This window comes from Apteryx mantelli, chromosome 2 (assembly GCF_036417845.1).
Source record: "Apteryx mantelli isolate bAptMan1 chromosome 2, bAptMan1.hap1, whole genome shotgun sequence".
NCBI lineage: Eukaryota > Metazoa > Chordata > Aves > Apterygiformes > Apterygidae > Apteryx > Apteryx mantelli.
Genome location: NC_089979.1, coordinates 130,973,140 through 130,991,521, shown reverse-complemented (window position 1 = coordinate 130,991,521; position 18,382 = coordinate 130,973,140). Strand labels below are relative to the sequence as shown.

The 18,382-nt window shown below is 42.4% G+C and overlaps 1 protein-coding gene across 5 annotated transcripts in view; it reads left to right on the top strand.

Moving 5' to 3' along the window:
- Positions 1-17,393, top strand: part of CREB5 (cAMP responsive element binding protein 5) — a 259,891-nt gene extending 242,498 nt beyond the window's left edge. For 4 of the 5 annotated variants that reach the window (XM_067291563.1, XM_013941396.2, XM_013941397.2 and 1 more), the window contains 4 exons: positions 8,830-9,153; positions 14,528-14,755; positions 15,788-15,896; positions 17,014-17,393. In XM_067291563.1, coding sequence (XP_067147664.1) covers positions 8,830-9,153; positions 14,528-14,755; positions 15,788-15,896; positions 17,014-17,177 — 825 coding nt within the window. In that variant the 3' untranslated portion in view covers positions 17,178-17,393. The remainder of the gene's footprint in view (positions 1-8,829; positions 9,154-14,527; positions 14,756-15,787; positions 15,897-17,013) is intronic. The other variant, XM_067291564.1, reaches the window with a different exon arrangement.
- Positions 17,394-18,382: the final 989 nt, after the last annotated feature.

The window sequence follows — 18,382 nt, the reverse complement described above, 5'->3', positions numbered from 1 at the left end:
CCCTCTGGCTGGTCCTGCAACCCTGCCATGGCTTCTCACAAGTGCATGGTGTGTGGGAAGGCATCTGGGGCCGGCTTCACCCCATCCCCCGGGGGGGCACAGCCGACTGCATCTTCCTCAGAGCGCAGGGCTCAGCAGAGACCTGCTGCCGCCTGCCTGCAGACACTGCACCTCCAGCAGCGTTCTGCCCTTAATGCCCTGGTCATTTCTGCCCTCTTTCCCTTGGGCAGGAGGGACGGGGAAGAGTCCTTGGCGAACACTGTTGTGCTGCAGTCGAGTGAGGCAGGATATGCTCTGCATCTGTCGCTCCGTGCTGGAAAGGAAATCCTGATCATGTGTCAGCCCCCACATCTGCGGGCCCACGCAGGCCCCTGACCCGTGCTCATTTGTTCTGTATCCTATGGTAGGTGCTGTAGGAAGGCCAAAGCCAGCTGTCCAGAGCTGGCAGGATGAGTCAATGGCTTACCAGGCAGACAACATCCTTCCCTTCCCTGGGGAAGGTGCTTTTCAGTTTGCCCTGACATGCTCTTCTGCAAAGCAGCATTAGCAAAAAGTAAGCGTACCATGTCAAACAGAGTGAGCAGCTCAGATACTGCATTTTAGAAAGTCATTGCTTGTTAGTCAAGCCATGGTGTTTTGGGATGCATTCCTAGCTCCTTCAAACACAAAGTAAAGCCTATTAGCATAAATCATTATGATGCTTTCTTTTTTCCCATAAGAAAGAGTATTTCTGGGTTCAATTTTTCTCGTTTCACACTTTAGCTATCCAAAAGTGTATTAAAAAACCTTGTTGAATCGATGGGGTAGCTGGCTGCTATATGGCTGAGTGTTGAGATGTTGCTGTTCCTGGATCCTCAAGTGGCTTTGAAATTCTATGCGTCTGACCCATGATAATGCTGTTTAAATGCAGGTGATACGTGTGGGGTGGTGAAAAACAAGGTAGCAGCTTGAGCTGTGTATGAAGGAAGGGGGTTGGCATTGCAGGTGAGGAACAAAGAGGACATGGTGGAAGGTTGCAGCTGGATGGATGACGTCAGGGGAAGACTATTGGGAAAGGTGGGAGGGCACAAGAGACCTTGCATGAGGATGTAAAAGGACAGTACATATCAATGCTGGTGATTATTAATGCAGATGAATATCAGCATGGGTTCTATTTACTTTATAACATTTTATTTTATATAAAAATAATAAAATCTTATTTTATAAATATTATAAAATAATTTCTTTTATGAATTTACACACAGTGAACCTGCTCACACTCCTCACAGTTTGTATATATGGACTTTGTGTCATACGTGAGTGCTTGCATTTAAAAAGTCACTAGTCACTAGATTATCATAGGCAGATAACTGAAAGCTGTCTGCTGAATTAAAATGTTATTTTTGTTCTTCTGTCAAATGCTGGAATTCAGCTTTAAAAAAATGTGAAATAGCACATAAGAATATTCTTATTTTATATGTACCTGTACTATACCTTAAATTCCAGTCTTTTGTTCAGAAAAATCCATGAATGTTTTAAAAATGTTTTGGGAACCACTTAACATTAGAAATGACAGAGAAAAATATCTTCACCTGAAACTACATGGTAATGAGACAAAGCCTAATTACCTGCATTGAATTCTTCAGTCAGGCCAATAGGCTAATGAACATCAATACTCTTTCACAGAGAGCCCTGGGATCCCTAATGGCTGTAAGTGGTCAGGGCTTTGGTTTTACGTTTCAGAGTCTGGTTGGTATAATCTTGAAACAAAATCTACAGATCAGATCGTATCCTGTATATGCAGTCAGTGGGGATGTGGGTGTGGGGGGGTGAGTGTGTGGGGGGGTGGGTGTATACGCCCCTGGGCACTGCACGTCTGGGATGAAATCAAAGCACTTTTAAGTGCACATGTATCCCATTTCTGGCCTGCTAGTAGCCCTTTAAATGTGCTGGGTTTAATCCAGGAAAAACGAGTATTCAAAATCACACCAGTGAAGGAAAAAAACAAACAAACCCAAGTTTTATATACTTGGATGGCATTTTTCTTTGGGTATGAATGACTTAATTATCATCAGCGTTAGTGAGAGGTGGGCAATGAAAGTTCAGGTATCTTCAGAGAAGGGATTTGAACCTGCATTTCTCATTTCCTTGGTGAGTATATTATGATGTGAGAGGGAAAAAGAAAGAAAGCAACTAGCATCCACTGCAAGAAGTTGAAGTCACTCTTTGAGGCGTCTTGAGGCTTCAGAGCAGTAATCTGTAGCAAGAAATTTTTACTGTGCTAATCCAATCTGATTTTTGAGTACAGATTAAAGTACCAAAACCCACAACCTTCTTTTCAATGTTAAAGAGTGCTGTGATTTGAGGATTAGCTCCATATCCGACTTGTTTAGGCAAATCCCAAACTCCCTCTGAAATCAATTCCCACTTGTTCTTATTTAATACGGTATTCATTATGTGCTCAAGCAAGATATATATAGCAATACCAGCACTGTTCAAGCACTTCCCACTTTCATTGTACTAGAAGAGGAGAACATGATTTGAGAAGCCTAGTTACAGCATTTGCTTGAGGAGTGAGGGAGACCTGAGCTCCGATTCCTGCATCAGAGACTTTGCTGGAGTATTTTATGTCAAATGTGAAGTAAGAGACTGCTCTCTCTTGGCTCTGAAATGGGCTGTAATCTGGGTTTTGAAGAGTTTCTCCAGGAGACAGGCAGTACAGATTGAGATCCCCTCAAGAAAAAAAAGGGAATCAAGCCCAGGTTTTCCCACCTCCTTCCAGGGTGCTATTAACAGTATGCTATTAACAGATTTTATTGCCACCCCCTTTTTCTGTGTTTTCCATGGGCAACAACCAGGCAGATGTGATATGGGCATATTCCATAGATAAATCTGGCAGAGTAACTAAGCAAGAGACTGTCTATTTGGAGAATCAGGATGGAGATTAGATAAATACCTGCTTACTGACAGCAGACACAGACAGTGAGTCCCCAAAGTGCTGGGCAGTCTCCTGCCCAAAATTTGACTCTCCAGGGGTAGGTAGTTGCTAAGTAGTAGCTTTGATTTTGGACTCTGGCACATATAAGGGAAATAAGACAGAAGTTGCTTGTATTTTTTGGATCCTTCCACTGGTATTGTATGTTGAAATTGTATGACACACTTTGCCAGCAATAAATCATTTTGCTGTCTATTGCGTGATTAAATAATTAAATATCCCTTGTCATGGATACAGAAGCAGGGATTGACTTAGTCTTTGTGGGACTTAGAGATTTGCAGGAACCTGAACTTATGTTTCCTGATGTTGCACTCCTGTGCAAATCAAACCCAGTCATTTAACACTGCATTAAGAAATGAGTCATGCAAGAAATAGTATGCACCAAGAAACACAAACTGTATTTTCAATTTATTTTGTCTTGATTTTAATTTTTTTATTTATTAAAAGTGCATGTAGAATAGAAATTTACTGTTTTTCTATTTCTAATCATTAAGAAGATGCTGCATTGCCCAAGGATAATGATGCTTACCTCCTTTGTAAGATGCTTGGAGATGAACAGAAGGAAATTGCTAAACGGCGATGAGATGTAAACTCAGTAGAGTTTTCTGCGGTTCCTGGAACCATGACTGTTCTCACTGAACTGTCGTCACCAGAAGATGCTAGTTCTGGCAAAGTATCCGTGGGCCACCCTGGCAGCAGCCTGCATTGTATTACTTAAAGCTGGCAGGAATCCGCGAAGGTGTCGCTTCTACTGATGTCAGTGGGAAGTGAGGCTGCTCAGAGCTCCTCAGTGTCCTGCCTGGAGTTCAGAGATATTGAAGCAGCTATTACAGCTGACCTGTCCTTGAGCAGCATGATGTCTATTAGTTTTATTGCTGGTTTGATTGTTTTCAGTTGATTCTCACTGCTTTCAGCTGAAGATTAATTCAGTTTGTGTTTGGGAGGACAAGGGAGCAAATTTGCTGTTTTTATTAGAAGCTAAGCTGAGCTGAAGGCTTGATGACGATCCATTGTTAGTGTTGTTACAAAATCCTGCTAAGCAGGCAAGAAAGCACAAAGGAAAGAAAGAGTATAATTCAGATTTGCCAAACAGCCTGGGAATAATTAGAAGATTAGCAGTTTGGCACTGTTTACTGGCGAGTTGTGAATTAAATGCATCCCCCTTTTCTCTTTACATTTGTGTAATGTATCACTTAGGTTCTGGATTTCATGTCCTTCACACACCTCTCACTCCTCCTTCAGTCAATATGCAAGACTATTTTGCTGCATGAGAAGTATAGGAGCAAGCACTTAATGCGACGTCAGAGGCTTTCTAATCACCAGTCTCTGAAATGTGGTCATAAGTATCTGCAGTTCACTTACTGGGTGGAGATGAATCACCTCCAATTTGCTTTTATGAATGTGAGTGGAACATTTGCTAACAGTCATTTCTGTTATTTACACTATGAAGCGCCTGTAAGCAGCCAACTATAAAAGACCTCAATGACATTTATGCTTAAATTCTCTCATCATAGTAGCAGTTTGAGGCAATGATAAAATTCAGCATGATGCCTTAACATATGCTGGGTGAAGTACTGTTCTCAGCTCTGGTTGCAACAGGCTTGTTAACTCTCTGTATCCACCTTGGGTGTGCTGTTTAGGTGGTCACTAGTATAAAAAGAAAATTTGACCATCACGGATGAGAAAATACTATTAGTTCTGCTGAAGTCCCTGGTATGCTTGCCATGAAGTTTGGGTGATCAAAATTTTTACACGGAGCTGCTACCAAATAAAAGATATGGGGGGATGGTTGACGTCTGTATTTTTCTGCTTTCTGTTCCCTCTGTAGTCTCTTCTCTCCCTGCAGGGAACTTGTTACATCCCTGTATAATAGGAACTAGGATCACAGTCACTAGTGCAACAAAATATCTTTGAGATCATATTCCATCTGCCTGCAGAGGCCTGATATAATCTCCAGATAAGAATGTACCAGACATTAAGCTGGTCTTGTCTCTTCTCTCATTTAGTGGGATTTGGGCATGCAGAGCAGAAGGCGAGGTGAGATTTTTCAAGTGCTGTAATACATGCTTATTCAGAACAATGCAATCCTATTCAAAACCAGGACTGCATGGCTGTCCCAACCTAAAACACACCTGGATAATACAATAACTTATTGTTTGATACAATGACAGACCACTCAGCTAATAACATATGTAAATTTGGAGGAGATTTTTCATTTTTCCACTAAGGAAAAAATAGGAGAAAGTGGTAGTTTATTTTTATTTATATATTATATATATTATATATATATTATATATATATATATTGTGTGTGTGTGTGTGTGTAATATATATATATATTTATATATACACATATATTTAATAAAACAAAAGTGATTAGAGTTTTTAGTGCTGGGCAAAGCAACCTCTAAAATGACAGTCTTATTTACCTTGTTTCTCTTCTAATAAACCGGAAAAAAAATCTGGCTATTTTTCATTAGCAATTTTGGAGAAAGAAACGGAAAAAAATCAAGACAACCCTCTTGAATTATGTCTCACGACGGAGAAAAATGACAAAGCAGCAAGTTCCCACCCAGATTGCAGAAGTGTACAGGGAGCTGACGTTCTTTTCACTCCTGATCTTAGATGCTTGCAGCTCATTTCTGACAGGCTTAGAATTTGCCCAAAGATGCTCAAAGAATAATTGCGATCTAGGTTGATGTAAAGAAACATCAAGCAATTCACTACACCATGATGTCAGGCCTTAGACGGAAGAAAGACTGTGAAAACTGTCTGTTTCCAGAAAACAATAATCCAGGTACAACGACAGCTTATTTGAGGTGTTATCTTCCTGTGACATTCAGTGGGATGGCTTCAAAGTAAATGTGACAGTGCAGCGCGTTATCATGAGCAATAGTACAGGGAACACAATACTCGTGCCTGTGGAGCACTAGTATCTATTGTCTCTATTTCCTCCTAACCATCAAACATGAAAGTTTATGTGCTTTTGGCTTCCTGTAGGATCAAGAGGGAATTTTCTTTATTCACTTGATCAGAGGCAAAGCAGACTGTGTTTGGTGAAGTAATTTCTAATGTTGTCTGTGTTCGTGACAGCCATTAATGCAAATGCCATGATCAAGTGGAAATCAGTTATAACTGATGTTGGTCAGCATGTCAGTTTGATCAACTAGAAAAAAAAAAATCAGTAAGGGCCAAAAGCCAAAAGAGACGAGCCCCTGCATTTCCTGTTGAGTGGGGACTCTAGGTTGCTGTGGATTGTTTTGAAAACTGTACTATAAAAACGAGAGAAGAGGGACTGTGCTCTAAAACCTGTCACTGAAGTGAGCAGAAATTTTGATTTTTGGTGAGAGCAGATCTAAGCAGAGTTGTCTGTTTCAGCCCTGTTTTGAGAACTGCTAAGCATCCGCAGCTTCTGGTGAAGTCAGTGACATAGTTTCTGGAAAACTGAATGGCCTCAGGATTGGGTCCTTTTTCATAATTTCATGTTAGAGTTGCTTTGCAAATGAAGTCACTCCAGAAAGCTCAATTTTGATGCCATCGTATTTTATTTGACACTCAAATAAAACAGCTGTTTGCAATTAGCACACATAAAAAGAACAATAACAAAAATGCAGTCTTCCCTTCCAACTCTGCACATATACAATGCAAAGAGTTCACTAAGCTCTGGTGATTTTCTTCCCCCTGCGCTCTAACTAAAACATCGAAAACAATTGATCTCGCTGAAGACCAAAAGAAAAAAATGTTTACAGTTCCCCGAATGTTTCTGATTGGCAGCAGTGACTCGTTAAAGAAAGATAAATGTCGCTCTGGGTGCGTGTGCACACAGGGCTCTTGCTGATGCAGAGCTGATCTAAGCATGAAGTTAAAGAGACGCGAGGGCCGGGCGCTTGCTGTTGCTGCGCTGGGACCTGATGAGGTAGAGAGCTGGTTTTGTACCAGGACTCAGATCCAGGGCAGCTGGCCCACCCTCCCATTGGGAACAGTGAACAAGGAGCTTGTAAAATACACAGACCAAATGGAAATGACCCTTATTGACTGAAACCAGCTGCATGTCAGACCTCTTGCTGTCTCTCTTGATTTGCTATCTCAAATAAATGGATGTGGTAGAAGGGACTATGGAAAGAAAACAAAATAATTTATTCCCCTTGAAGTCGTGCCACACTAATAAGCCACAGTTTTTACAGCTGAAAAAAAAAAAGTTTATTCACACATTAAGTTTTTCCCTCCTTTTTTTTTTGGCTTTGAAAGTATGCCGTTTAGAGCAAGACATGCTGTATTTCAGTTTCAGAGTTTTTTGACAAATACAGCATCGGTAGATTTTGTTAGGGATTCATCATTTATAAAAGTGCTGGCTAATGAGAGTTTAGTTTTTTGCATTTTGATTCAGAAAACACAATTACGACAACTTTTGTTGGTGCTTTGGCTTAGAGCTGTGTAGTGGCTCAGCCCCATGAAAAAGATCTTAGCGAGTTTTGAATAAGAATGACATGCAGAATGACTTATCTTATTCATGTGGCATTTCCCCTATTTTTTCCAATACACTCCTGGGTAACACCAGTTATTTTGAGCAACGTGAAGAGCTGCTTGCAATAACCAGAGTAGCACTTGAATTCAGAAATGTTAAGGATGGCAGCTGCTCAAGTCCTCCATTTTAAACCCAGGATAGGTTTTTGCCATCAATGTTAAACTGAGCTCAGTTTTGACTTTAGAGGTAAGTATACAACAGGAGAGGTGGGAGGTATTTACCTTGCTGCTATAGTTGCCTTGATCTCTCTTTGAGCTGACTTGTGACCCATTCAATACTGTGATAATAATTTTACAGCCTTTCTGTAAAGAAACTTCTTAAAGTCACAACTCTAATTTTCTTTAATGAAAACTGAGGCACTGGTATGTTTTACAAAAGCATCTTTTTTCTCCCTTCTTTTTTTAAGAGTCTTGTTCAAGGACTGCATCAACAAGGTTGCTGTATTCCAGTATAGCTTATAGCTCTGGGATGACTCTGTAATTGTGCTGAAAAGGAACCTTCCTTTATATATATTTCAGCTATCAAATTAATACACAAGGGCCCTATCCTGCAGTTTAAAAACTAGCAGCCCTTCCCATCATCCTCTTTTGTTGTTGTTCTGGGGAAAGCAGAAGGATCCCATTGATACTAAGGAGAGTTTTGCCCAAGTTGGGACTGTGTGACCCAATACAGTGACAGTCAAAAACACGAGAACAGAGAGAGGAATTAGCATGCAGTAAAAACACAGCAGGCACTTGAACTTTCCAGCAAAGAAAAAGGTTTCAGGTTGAGACCACCCTCATTACTGTTATATCTCTCTGGTGGAAAAAACCAGTTTGGTTGCTAATATAACTGTAAAGTATTTCTGAGCTTTGAAATTTGAAAAGCTCATGTCAATGCAATGTGTTATCACTGGGCCCTTTAAATAATGTCGGTAATAGAAAGAAGAGGGGAACTATGTATCAGACTATGTTCCACCATTATTTTAATCAAACATTCTTTTCTAAAATTAAAAGAATACAAGTTTGTATGAAACTAAAGCTGGCCCAATAGAGAAAAATGAGAGCCAGTTATTTTTCCTCAGAAGCACAGTAGGAAATGTTTAACTGTTGAATTTCAGTTCAGTTGTTTACATCTTTACATATTTACAGTGAAAAACTAGATCAGAGCCCAAGAATATGTTCTTCCTCAAACTGAAATAAGATGCTTTATATCAAGGGAACAACAAGAAAAAAGCTAGATAAGTCTCAAAACACAGGACAAGACACAGTTTCTGCAAAAGTGAAGATCTTATACTGAATGCTCAGGACTTCATGTATTAATGTTAGATTCTCTTCTTTGTTCTGTTCCAGAGATTGAAGGCAGCGCTCACTCATCATCCTGCTGCCATGTCAAATGGGAATATGAACACCATGGGCCACATGATGGAAATGATGAGCTCGCGACAGGACCAGACGCCACACCATCACATGCACTCACATCCTCATCAGCACCAGACCCTGCCACCTCATCATTCATACCCCCATCAGCACCAGCATCCGGCGCACCATCCCCATCCTCAGCCTCATCACCAGCAGAACCATCCTCACCATCACTCCCACTCGCACCTTCATGCACACCCGGCACATCACCAGACTTCGCCGCACCCACCCTTGCACTCAGGCGGACAAGCACAGGTAGAGCATCGTGCCATGCTGCATCACTGAGTTTTGCTTTTATGTGGCATTAAAGCCTCACGCCAGTATTGTTTCGTCTTGCATGTATGTCTTATTAGAAGCAAGCCCCTGTAGCTACTCTTAAATGTATGCTACTGGTGGCTGAGAAGTGCAAACTTTATGCAGAAAACAGAAAAGCAACAAGTTGTTTTGTTGCTTAATTTGCTAGACATTTGTAATATCTTACTTAATAAGAAGCTCCAAGGTTTTTCTCTGCTCTGATCTCTGCAAATTGCCATGTATCCTTTAATGGAAGAGGCATATTAAGGAGATTGGCATATTATATACACTGCTTAATAGGCTTGAACCTAAACTTCTCAGGCCAAGACTTAAAGTGCTGTATGTGCTTTAACTTCAGAAACACATAGCACACTCTTTAGTGAAGTAAAATGACATTGCATGCACATACTCAAAGGAAGAATTGGATTTGTGTGTCTGTGTGTGTCTAAATAGATACCTCACAGAACTCAATGATCTGTCTGTTTCCTGTCAAGACTAGGGATGGTTTTAAGGTAAGAAACACTAGCTTACAGGAAAAGAAAAAGGGTTGAGACACTGCAAATGGGATGGTAGCCCCCAACTGTGGAGTGTAAGAGAAGGCCAAGATTAGGTGAGAGTGAAGGTAATGGTTGGTGGATATTGTGTCAGGAGAAGAAGATGAAGCCAGTCCATGGAGAGACTTCTCAACCAGGAAGAGAACTTGGAACTGGATTCAGACAATGAGAATTCAATGAAGGCAATACGAGATGAAGATCTCAAGTTTTGGACCAGAAACATTGACTTCAGCAATTTGGATGATCCAATATTTAAAGCGTAAGGATTTAGGAAAATGTTTCTTGAACAACTTAACTAATGAGCAAGGATTTTAGCAGAGTCATTTTTAAGAGGAATTCTATTTATGTTTTAAGGTGATAGGCTTCTGCACCAGGGAGAGTGCAGGGGAAAAAGAAAGATCTGGAGCCAGTGACTGCAACATGTCAGATCTGGGGAGCAAAATTAAGGAGGACAAGTGCGTAGAGCACAGAATGAGGACAAAGAGAAGTGCCAGCCATAAGAAGTTCAATCTGTGAAGTATTGTGTTGCTTGCAAATACCTTTCAGACAAGCTCTTAGAAAATATTAAAGAAAATGAGAGGATTTGGCTGACATCCCAGTGTCCCACAACATTAACTATTTACTAACATCTAGCTTTATTATTGCAGGGGCTGCAAGCACATGGGATTTCCCTAAAGCATTTGCTAATGTAAAATGAATTGTCAGCTTTAGAGAAACAGTCTAAATAAGAGAGCAGCAGACTCCCCTGTGAGAAGATGCCCAGAGCTTTCATAAGTTTAGTTCAGTTTTTACTTTGAGAATTCAATTATTTTCCCATCTGTTAATGAGTTATTTTCCTTGGAGTTGTTTAAAACTCCAGTAAAAAGACATTATCTCATAACAGAGAAAGCAAAAGCAACCTGATGGCTGTCTTGGAGATCTGTGAGAGAGTAAGGCTGAAGTTGGTGCTTAGCAGACTGAGGACTCCATGCATGTGATGGAGGAAGTCACTTAACCTCCCTGAGGCTTTTAAAATGAGGGTAATAGTTTTGACACTCCTCACCAAGGGGTTGGGAGGGTAAACACGTCAATCCATGTGAGGCAGTCAGATACCACAATATTGGGCACCACTGCAAAACTTCCATGTTATCACTTTTAACAGGTGAGGAGAGCACATGGCTACAAGAGAAAATAATTTTAAGGCTAAGATGCCAGCCAGTGAGTTACTGTGCTACAGCTGCCTTTTTCCCTTGGCTGATGCGCTGCTAAAGCCCTTTTTAGTCATACCAGTTAGGACAGCCTGAAGGTCCTGTGCTTCGTATTTCCTATCAGCTAAGCACCCCTAAAGACTTGCAGGCAGCCAGCAAGAAATACAGGTGCCAAGGCAGGCAGACTGGACTGGTAGCCCCAAAGCTGGGTCAGATTCTCTCTGAATCCCAGCGTCACACAGTCCAGCAGTCACACAGGAGCCGGGCCTGCAGGGTAACATGAGCTTTGCAGTGCACAGGGTGTCACTGGAAGCAATGAGCCTCATCAGGGATCAAGAAGGTCTTCATCTTGACAGTGGGTATAAGTGTCACCCAGAGGCTGGGACTGGCGGGTAACAGGAGATGAGTCTGAGCAGGGTTCCCCAGGTCAGCTGCTTTCCTGGACGGCAGAGCTGTTGCTGCCTGTCTGCTCCCATGATGCAAAGACGATAGGGATTTCTGAAAAGATGCCCTAATGGGGAGAAAAGAAGGGTTTGCTGAGTAATAAACACGTTTATTACTTTCTAAGCCCATCCATAGTCCCCATGGTATTGGCCTCTTTGGGGGTCAGATTGCTTCAGAAGACATTAATTTTATGGTGCATTTTACTAATTATTAACCTCCTTATTCTTCTGAGCCAGATTCCTCAGTTCCAAGCCACCTGCCAAGTGACAGCATGATCCACATTGCTGTGAGCTGTGTGCTCCCATGCCATAACTTTTGTTATTCTACACCACACCCTTCTGTAATGTCAGAATTCATTTCATGCTTTTCAGCTACCATTTTGATATACAGGAGCCTGATGAATTATGTTTTGCTAGAATGAATGAATGGGAATTAATTTTGTAGTTAGCATTGCAAAGAACACAGAAAAGTATTGGATCAAGGATCAAAGCAGAAATCACCTTTTAATGCATATCTTTCTGAGACAGAAGTTTTACCAGGTTGTAGCTGTGTTGCCTCAACTACTACAAAAATGATATTAGTATTGCTGTGTTTGTCGCATTATCATTTCTTCATATCAGACTTGCCAGAGTGATAGCTTAAGCAGAGTAGGGGTTTGACTGTTGTTTCCTTCGATTAGATCTCCAATGTTTGTGTTGATTATGGATATGTGATAAGCATCTTATGAAAGCAAATTAACCATGTTTTTAATATATGCTCATTTTTTTCTTAACAGAGCATGTACTTACATAGGCAGAGCCAGGAAATCTTGCTAGAGAATGATGCTTAGACAGTTATCAAGATATAGCCTAACAGATTTCAGGGTTCAGTGCTATTTAGTAAGATTCAGTTAATTATCCCACATGACATTATTAGTGATGTAATAGTAGCCTTTATAATTAATATCTGCCAGAGATGGAGGGAAGGTTTTCTTGTTGTTCTGAAAATATGCTCTGACCGCCCAAACACTGACTAGTACATTCTGAAAACAAAATCACTCACTATTGATTCAGGAGAAAATGACCATATGAGGGGAAGGAAAGAGGGGGAAAAAAGAATGCTATAGTTACCTGCTTCTGTCTGTGCAGCAGGCCTGATGGGAAGAGTTAAGGAACAGAGTAACTTTTTATGCTGGAAGGAAAAGGAGAAAAATAAGGAAAGATTCTGGTGTCCAGAAATGTAAATAACAAAACTCTGAAGTCTCAGAAGGTGTCGCATGCGAGAAAGTGAAGGGCCTTTGATGATAATGTTGACAGTAAAGGGGATCTCTGATGCCTCTGCGCTCCGATGTGCTGCTAAAGCGGCCGCACGTTGGGCCACAGTGGCTGGGGAGCAGCTGGCGGCCCCCAGCAGACCTCTCCCGAAGCCCACAAGGGGTCGGGGCCATGCAGGCGGCCGCGGCTGCGCTCCCGCATAGCCTGAGCGCTGGCAGCAGCTGCCTCCGCGCCCTGGGCTCCCTGGGCTGCAGCACCGCACAACCCGGGTCTGGTATAGGCGCTTCTACCAGTGAGCGTAAGGACTTCATACAAACTTCAATGTTAAACATCATTCAGGTAGTGTGGGGCAGCTTATTTATTTTCAGGTTTTTTTTTTTTTAACATTTTTTCTGTTCCCACAAGAGACGCTCTCTGACTATACCATATAAAGCTGGGAATACACTTGGCTTTGTACAAAAGGCATTATCAGATGCACACTAGAATTGCACACAAAATTGCCGCTGTAGTAGGCTGAAGTCAGCTGGGGGAGGGAGCAAACTACTCCTCACAGTCTGTGGCGCGATTCGAGACAGGAAACCACCTTGCAAGACGATAGTATCGGTTTAATTGAGACAGGCAGATGTGTTAGGCAAACACACGTTAATTGCCAGGATTGAAACTCAGGGCTCGGTCTGACACTGCACCGAGTACGTCCACTCCCTGAGGTCAAAAGGAAGCAGCTTGGAGGCTTGGGCCTTTGCCAGAACAGCAGGGTTAATTTTGAGTCAACAGTTGAAGCTTCCAGATCGTCCCAGCCTGTGCTGGAGCTGTGGCGGTGTGAGCAGCACCCGCCCGGCCCGCAGCTTCAGGTCCCAAAAGGCAGAAACCCCAGGAGCCAGAGTCACCTGGCCGAGGCACCCGGAGAGGCAGAAAAGCGGTGCAAAAGCAGGTTGTTCCCAGGCTGTGCTGACTGCCTTAGAAACACTGGATGTTAAGGCTAATACGCATTTGTGACAGGGATTTAGCCATGTGTTTCACTCCCAGGAGCAGGGTGGATACTCTCCGTCACTTGGGAAAGCACAAATCCATCTTTCCGTAGTATCACAGCAACCAGGCTGGGTATGGTGCCCCTTTGCCATTGAAGCCAGGCTGCTGAATAGAAAGGAGGATAGCGCTCATGGTGGTCAAAAAGAGGGCGAATGAAAACACCTGGGAAAGGGGATTGTCATGGTGTCTCCATGCAGTGCCAAGATACCAGCCTCCCTTCAAAAATGCAAGGTTGGGTTAAGTATCCTTAAAAATCCTCTTTTATTGAATCTAGCTTGTGGGCACCAGGATCTGTTGGCTTTTAATGGAAGAGTCTTCCTGCCTTTCGTAATCTCAGCCCGTTGTTTCCAGGGTCTACACCAACAGTAAGGGCACGGAAGCTCACAGCTCCAAAGGTTGTAAAGCCTGAGAATGAAGATGGGTGGAAATATCCTAAAATTTTGGAAGCATTTAAAAAGAAAAAAAAGAAAAGACTGAAAGAAGGCCCCAACAGTCTTCTGCCATGATTAAACCAGTTGCTGTGAGAAACTTGACATTTCAGGTTTGAAATAAGTGGTGGCGGAGAAAGTACCTCAGCAAAGTATTTTTAATAGCTGCAAGGGGAAAAATATTTTCCCTGCTAATATTCAGAGAATCATTTCAAAAAACGTCCCCTTTGACCATGGCAGCTCTTTGCCAGCAACTAATTGAAGTGGCACCTGGTGGAGCCTTTCAACTCGTGCCCTCTTCAGACTTTGCCAGAAAGTCTGCAGCCCCACACCCCGAGCTTGTGAGCTTTCTCTTCCCCTTTTGGCCTCGCTGTGTGTAACTTTTCCCCGCCTCGGGCAGCCTCCCTCACCATCCATGTTGCATTTTCCCCGCCTGCAAGGTTTCACCAGCAGCCCAGCAGATGCAGCCCACTCAGACAATACAGCCGCCGCAGCCGACCGGGGGCCGCCGGAGAAGGGTGGTGGATGAAGACCCTGATGAGAGGAGGCGGAAATTTCTGGAAAGGAACCGAGCCGCCGCCACGCGCTGCCGACAGAAGAGGAAGGTCTGGGTGATGTCACTGGAAAAGAAAGCAGAAGAACTCACCCAGACAAACATGCAGCTTCAGGTGCGAGCTCCCGGCTGCGTCCCCGCAGGCACAGAGGCGCTCTTTGTGCTCGCAGCGCTTTGCGGTGCCACCGGTCCCCCGTCGCCTTCAATGCTACCGCTGCGCGCTAGGTTCATAACGAGGCTACAGGCATAATCAAAGTTGATTAATCAAGATGTATGTGGCTCAATTAAAAAAATAATTTAATTTCAGCAGGATAAGCCAGGAAAAAGCTGTCCTGGGATTTTGAAGCCTTTGCTGGACTGAGTTGTATTTATTTTATTTCTTGTCACTTTTTTTTTTTGGAAGTGCCATTAACTTAGCCATAAAAGGCTTCTGCAGAACAGGGCCTGTAGCTCAACCCTAATTCAAAGCCAGTGAGATAGGAGTATAAATAGGAGTATAAACAGAATGGCCTCTCAGTAAGAAAAGGAATGCGAGCAGAGGGATGTAAATGGTCCACATATGATAATAAAAGCCCAGGCAGCAGGAACGGTGCCATTTTTATGGTGGGCGCAGCACTTATGACCAGTCGAGAGGTGCGCTCGTGCGCTGCCATTTGCGTGACTGCACGCCCCCAAAACACAGAGCTGTGCCTTACCTGGTGCGGCACCGACGGGCCTGCCGGAGCCGAGTTGGCGGCGGCATATCCTAGGTGCTGGCAACCGCTCGGCTGCGCCACTGAGCTCTGCAGGCTGCGCTCTGCCCCCAAGGTTTTGGCCTCTGGTGCTGGTGCAGAAAGCCAGAGTATTTCCTAAGGGGATTAAAATACTGACTGAAGTACCTCTGGTGAGGGCAGCGAACAGTTAGTTCACATGGCAGTTTATGTCATGAAATCCGGAAGCCACACTGCCTTTAGAAGAACAGTTATAAAATAATGTCATAGACAAATGTCAACATAAACCCAACATATAAACACTGAGTATGTCAGTGCCTTTTACAGGTGCATTTTTGCTGAGTTGTGTAGAGTAGTTTCTGTGTTCTTAGATTAAACTTTGCAGAACGATGTGTTTTCAGTTTTGTGGCAAACTAAATCCTCTATTTCTTTTCTAGAATGAGGTTTCCATGCTGAAAAATGAGGTAGCACAGCTGAAACAGTTATTGTTAACACATAAAGACTGTCCGATAACAGCTATGCAGAAAGAATCACAAGGATATCTAAGTAAGTAACTGGTATGTTTGCATTGTCTCCACACTATTCACGAGAACAACAGAGTTTCTAATTCTTCCTTCCAGAACCCCTTGTTGTTCATATTATCACTTGAACCTGCCTTCTCAAACGTCATCCGAGCCGTCCAATCTCCTGCCCTTATTTAACCAGCCCCGCTCAAAAAAAGCCATGGTTTGCCTCAAACAAAACACAGCTAGCCTTCCCCACCCCTCCATTCTGCAAGGAGATGCATGTGGATGGACACTTGTTCCCATGTGGAGGATCCCCGTTGAACTCAGACTCCAAACCTGCAAGAGTACTCCCAGGCACAGTGCTGCCAGTACATTAAAATAACTCTTGAAAGGAAAGGAAAGTTAAAAAGGAAATCATTACAGTTCCCTCCAACGAAAATGGTACTGTGCTCTGACTCAGAAGTGGCGCAGGTTTTCAAGGTTTGTTCTTTTTTAACTCTTATTTTTCATTAAAAAAAATAAATCAGATCTAATGGAGACATTGAATCAATTCTGTCTAGTTGATGCATTTTTCAAATATGGTAATTTAGGGACAAATTCTTTGCTTGGCTCTAGAACAGCTCAGAAGAGCCTCAGGGCTGGGTTAATCTTTGCTAGATTGAGGCATTCTCTTAAAATAGAGCCCATTCCTATCTCCTCTGCATCACTATGCATCTGTCTCTTTAAGAGTACTCAAAGAAAAAAATATATAATTGCATTACATGCCTATCAACTGTTGTTTGAATTAAATTTTCTGTGCTGCAGTGCACTGCACTGCAATTTAGATTTCTGCTGGAGCAAATAAAGCATTTAAGCATCCCCACATTGGTTTCATACGCTTTAAGATATTAGACTCTTTTCAAGGTTCCAGCTCCTGAAGTCAGGTTAATATCAGAGAAACTGACTTAAGAAAAAAAGAAAAATCCCCCAAATCAGAAGACAAAAACTATTTGATAAGTATGTATTTTGAAATCCTAGGACTTCTTCGTACCTCAAGTTGTTAGCATTGCTTTTTTAGCATTGCACATCCCTTTACCAGTACTATACCCCAGCTGGGGTTTTCTACATTGAGGGATAATTTAATGTGTGTTGTCTTTTTCCCCTCAACCCCTTCCTAGGTCCTGAGAGTAGTCCTCCTGCAAGCCCTGTCCCAGCTTGCTCCCAGCAGCAAGTCATCCAGCACAACACCATTACAACTTCGTCCTCTGTCAGCGACGTCGTGGGGAGCTCCACTCTCACCCAGCTCGCCAGCCACAGAACGGACATCAACCCAATCCTTTAAGACTGACTGATCAGAAACTGCTATGGGAGCGTGGTAGTGTATCAAAGCGTCCTCTGTGCTAAGGACATTTTCAACAGTAACTCAAGCCTGGAAGATTCCTCAGTCCTTGAAAGACTCTGGCTTTCATTTTTATAGTTATTAAAATGTCTTTCATACTTAGTTACATAAAAGGGAGTTATGCAATTAATATGCTATCATCTTGAGAAATGCTTTGGTGCTTTCTCCAGTTTTTTTGGTACCAGTTACTTGTTTATAAACCTAACTGTTTCTGTACATAGTCATGTTTCCTTCTCACCAATCTAGCCTGAAGCCTCAGAAATACAGAGTTGTGTTAAACTGCAGCTTGTTAGCTGACATGAGGCATGAAAAGTATTAAACAGTCATACGTAGGTAACTAGGATTAATTAGGCTATAAATATAGAGAGAGGGCATCTGCTGACAGCATAATAAAAGAGTTAGCGTTGTGCTATCAGCAGAACCCCATCTTGTATTCAGAGCCTCTTTCAAAGTGGTTATATAATATGCGGCTATCAGAACAAAACCCCAAATAATGTGCTCTTTTGTCTAGCTTTCCTCCTTTGGCTCTCTATCGTCCCTGTCCTTTTTGTCCTTCAGTCATTCTTAAATGTTCCTTTTCCCTTTCCAAACCCTCTACCCTTTTCTTCTCCAAGCTTCTTTCTGCTTTTTTTTCATTCCAAGACTTTCTCACTTCTCTCCCTTTTTACCCCCTTTCTAAGAACAGTGATGAAGAAGCAAAGACTTCAAGCCCACCTAAAAACTGTTGGCATGGCTGCTGCTTTCACTAGCTCTTCACCCACAGCTGGGCTGTGCTGAGCATTTGTGTTTTAAAAAATAGAAATGCTCCTGATTTAGTGTTTTTAATAAACAGTGAAAGGCAAAAGCAGTGTAGTCACAGGTGAAGCACGATTGAGAGCCAGCTGTGTTGATGCTAGCAGCCATGTAAGCTTGTGACGTAAATGTCTGTGGCACAATACAGGCATAGCAAGTAACACCTGAGAATTACAGCAATTTTTTTTGCACTGCCAGTCATTGACATAGAAAATCCATGTAGTGTATAATAATTCGGAAAAGTTCTGTTCCCTAACCTGGTTACATTGTTTTATCATCAAATGCTAACAGCCTCAGATTTCACAGGCTATAAATGAAAAATAAATCAGCATAACTGTTCTGACCAGTTGGAAAAA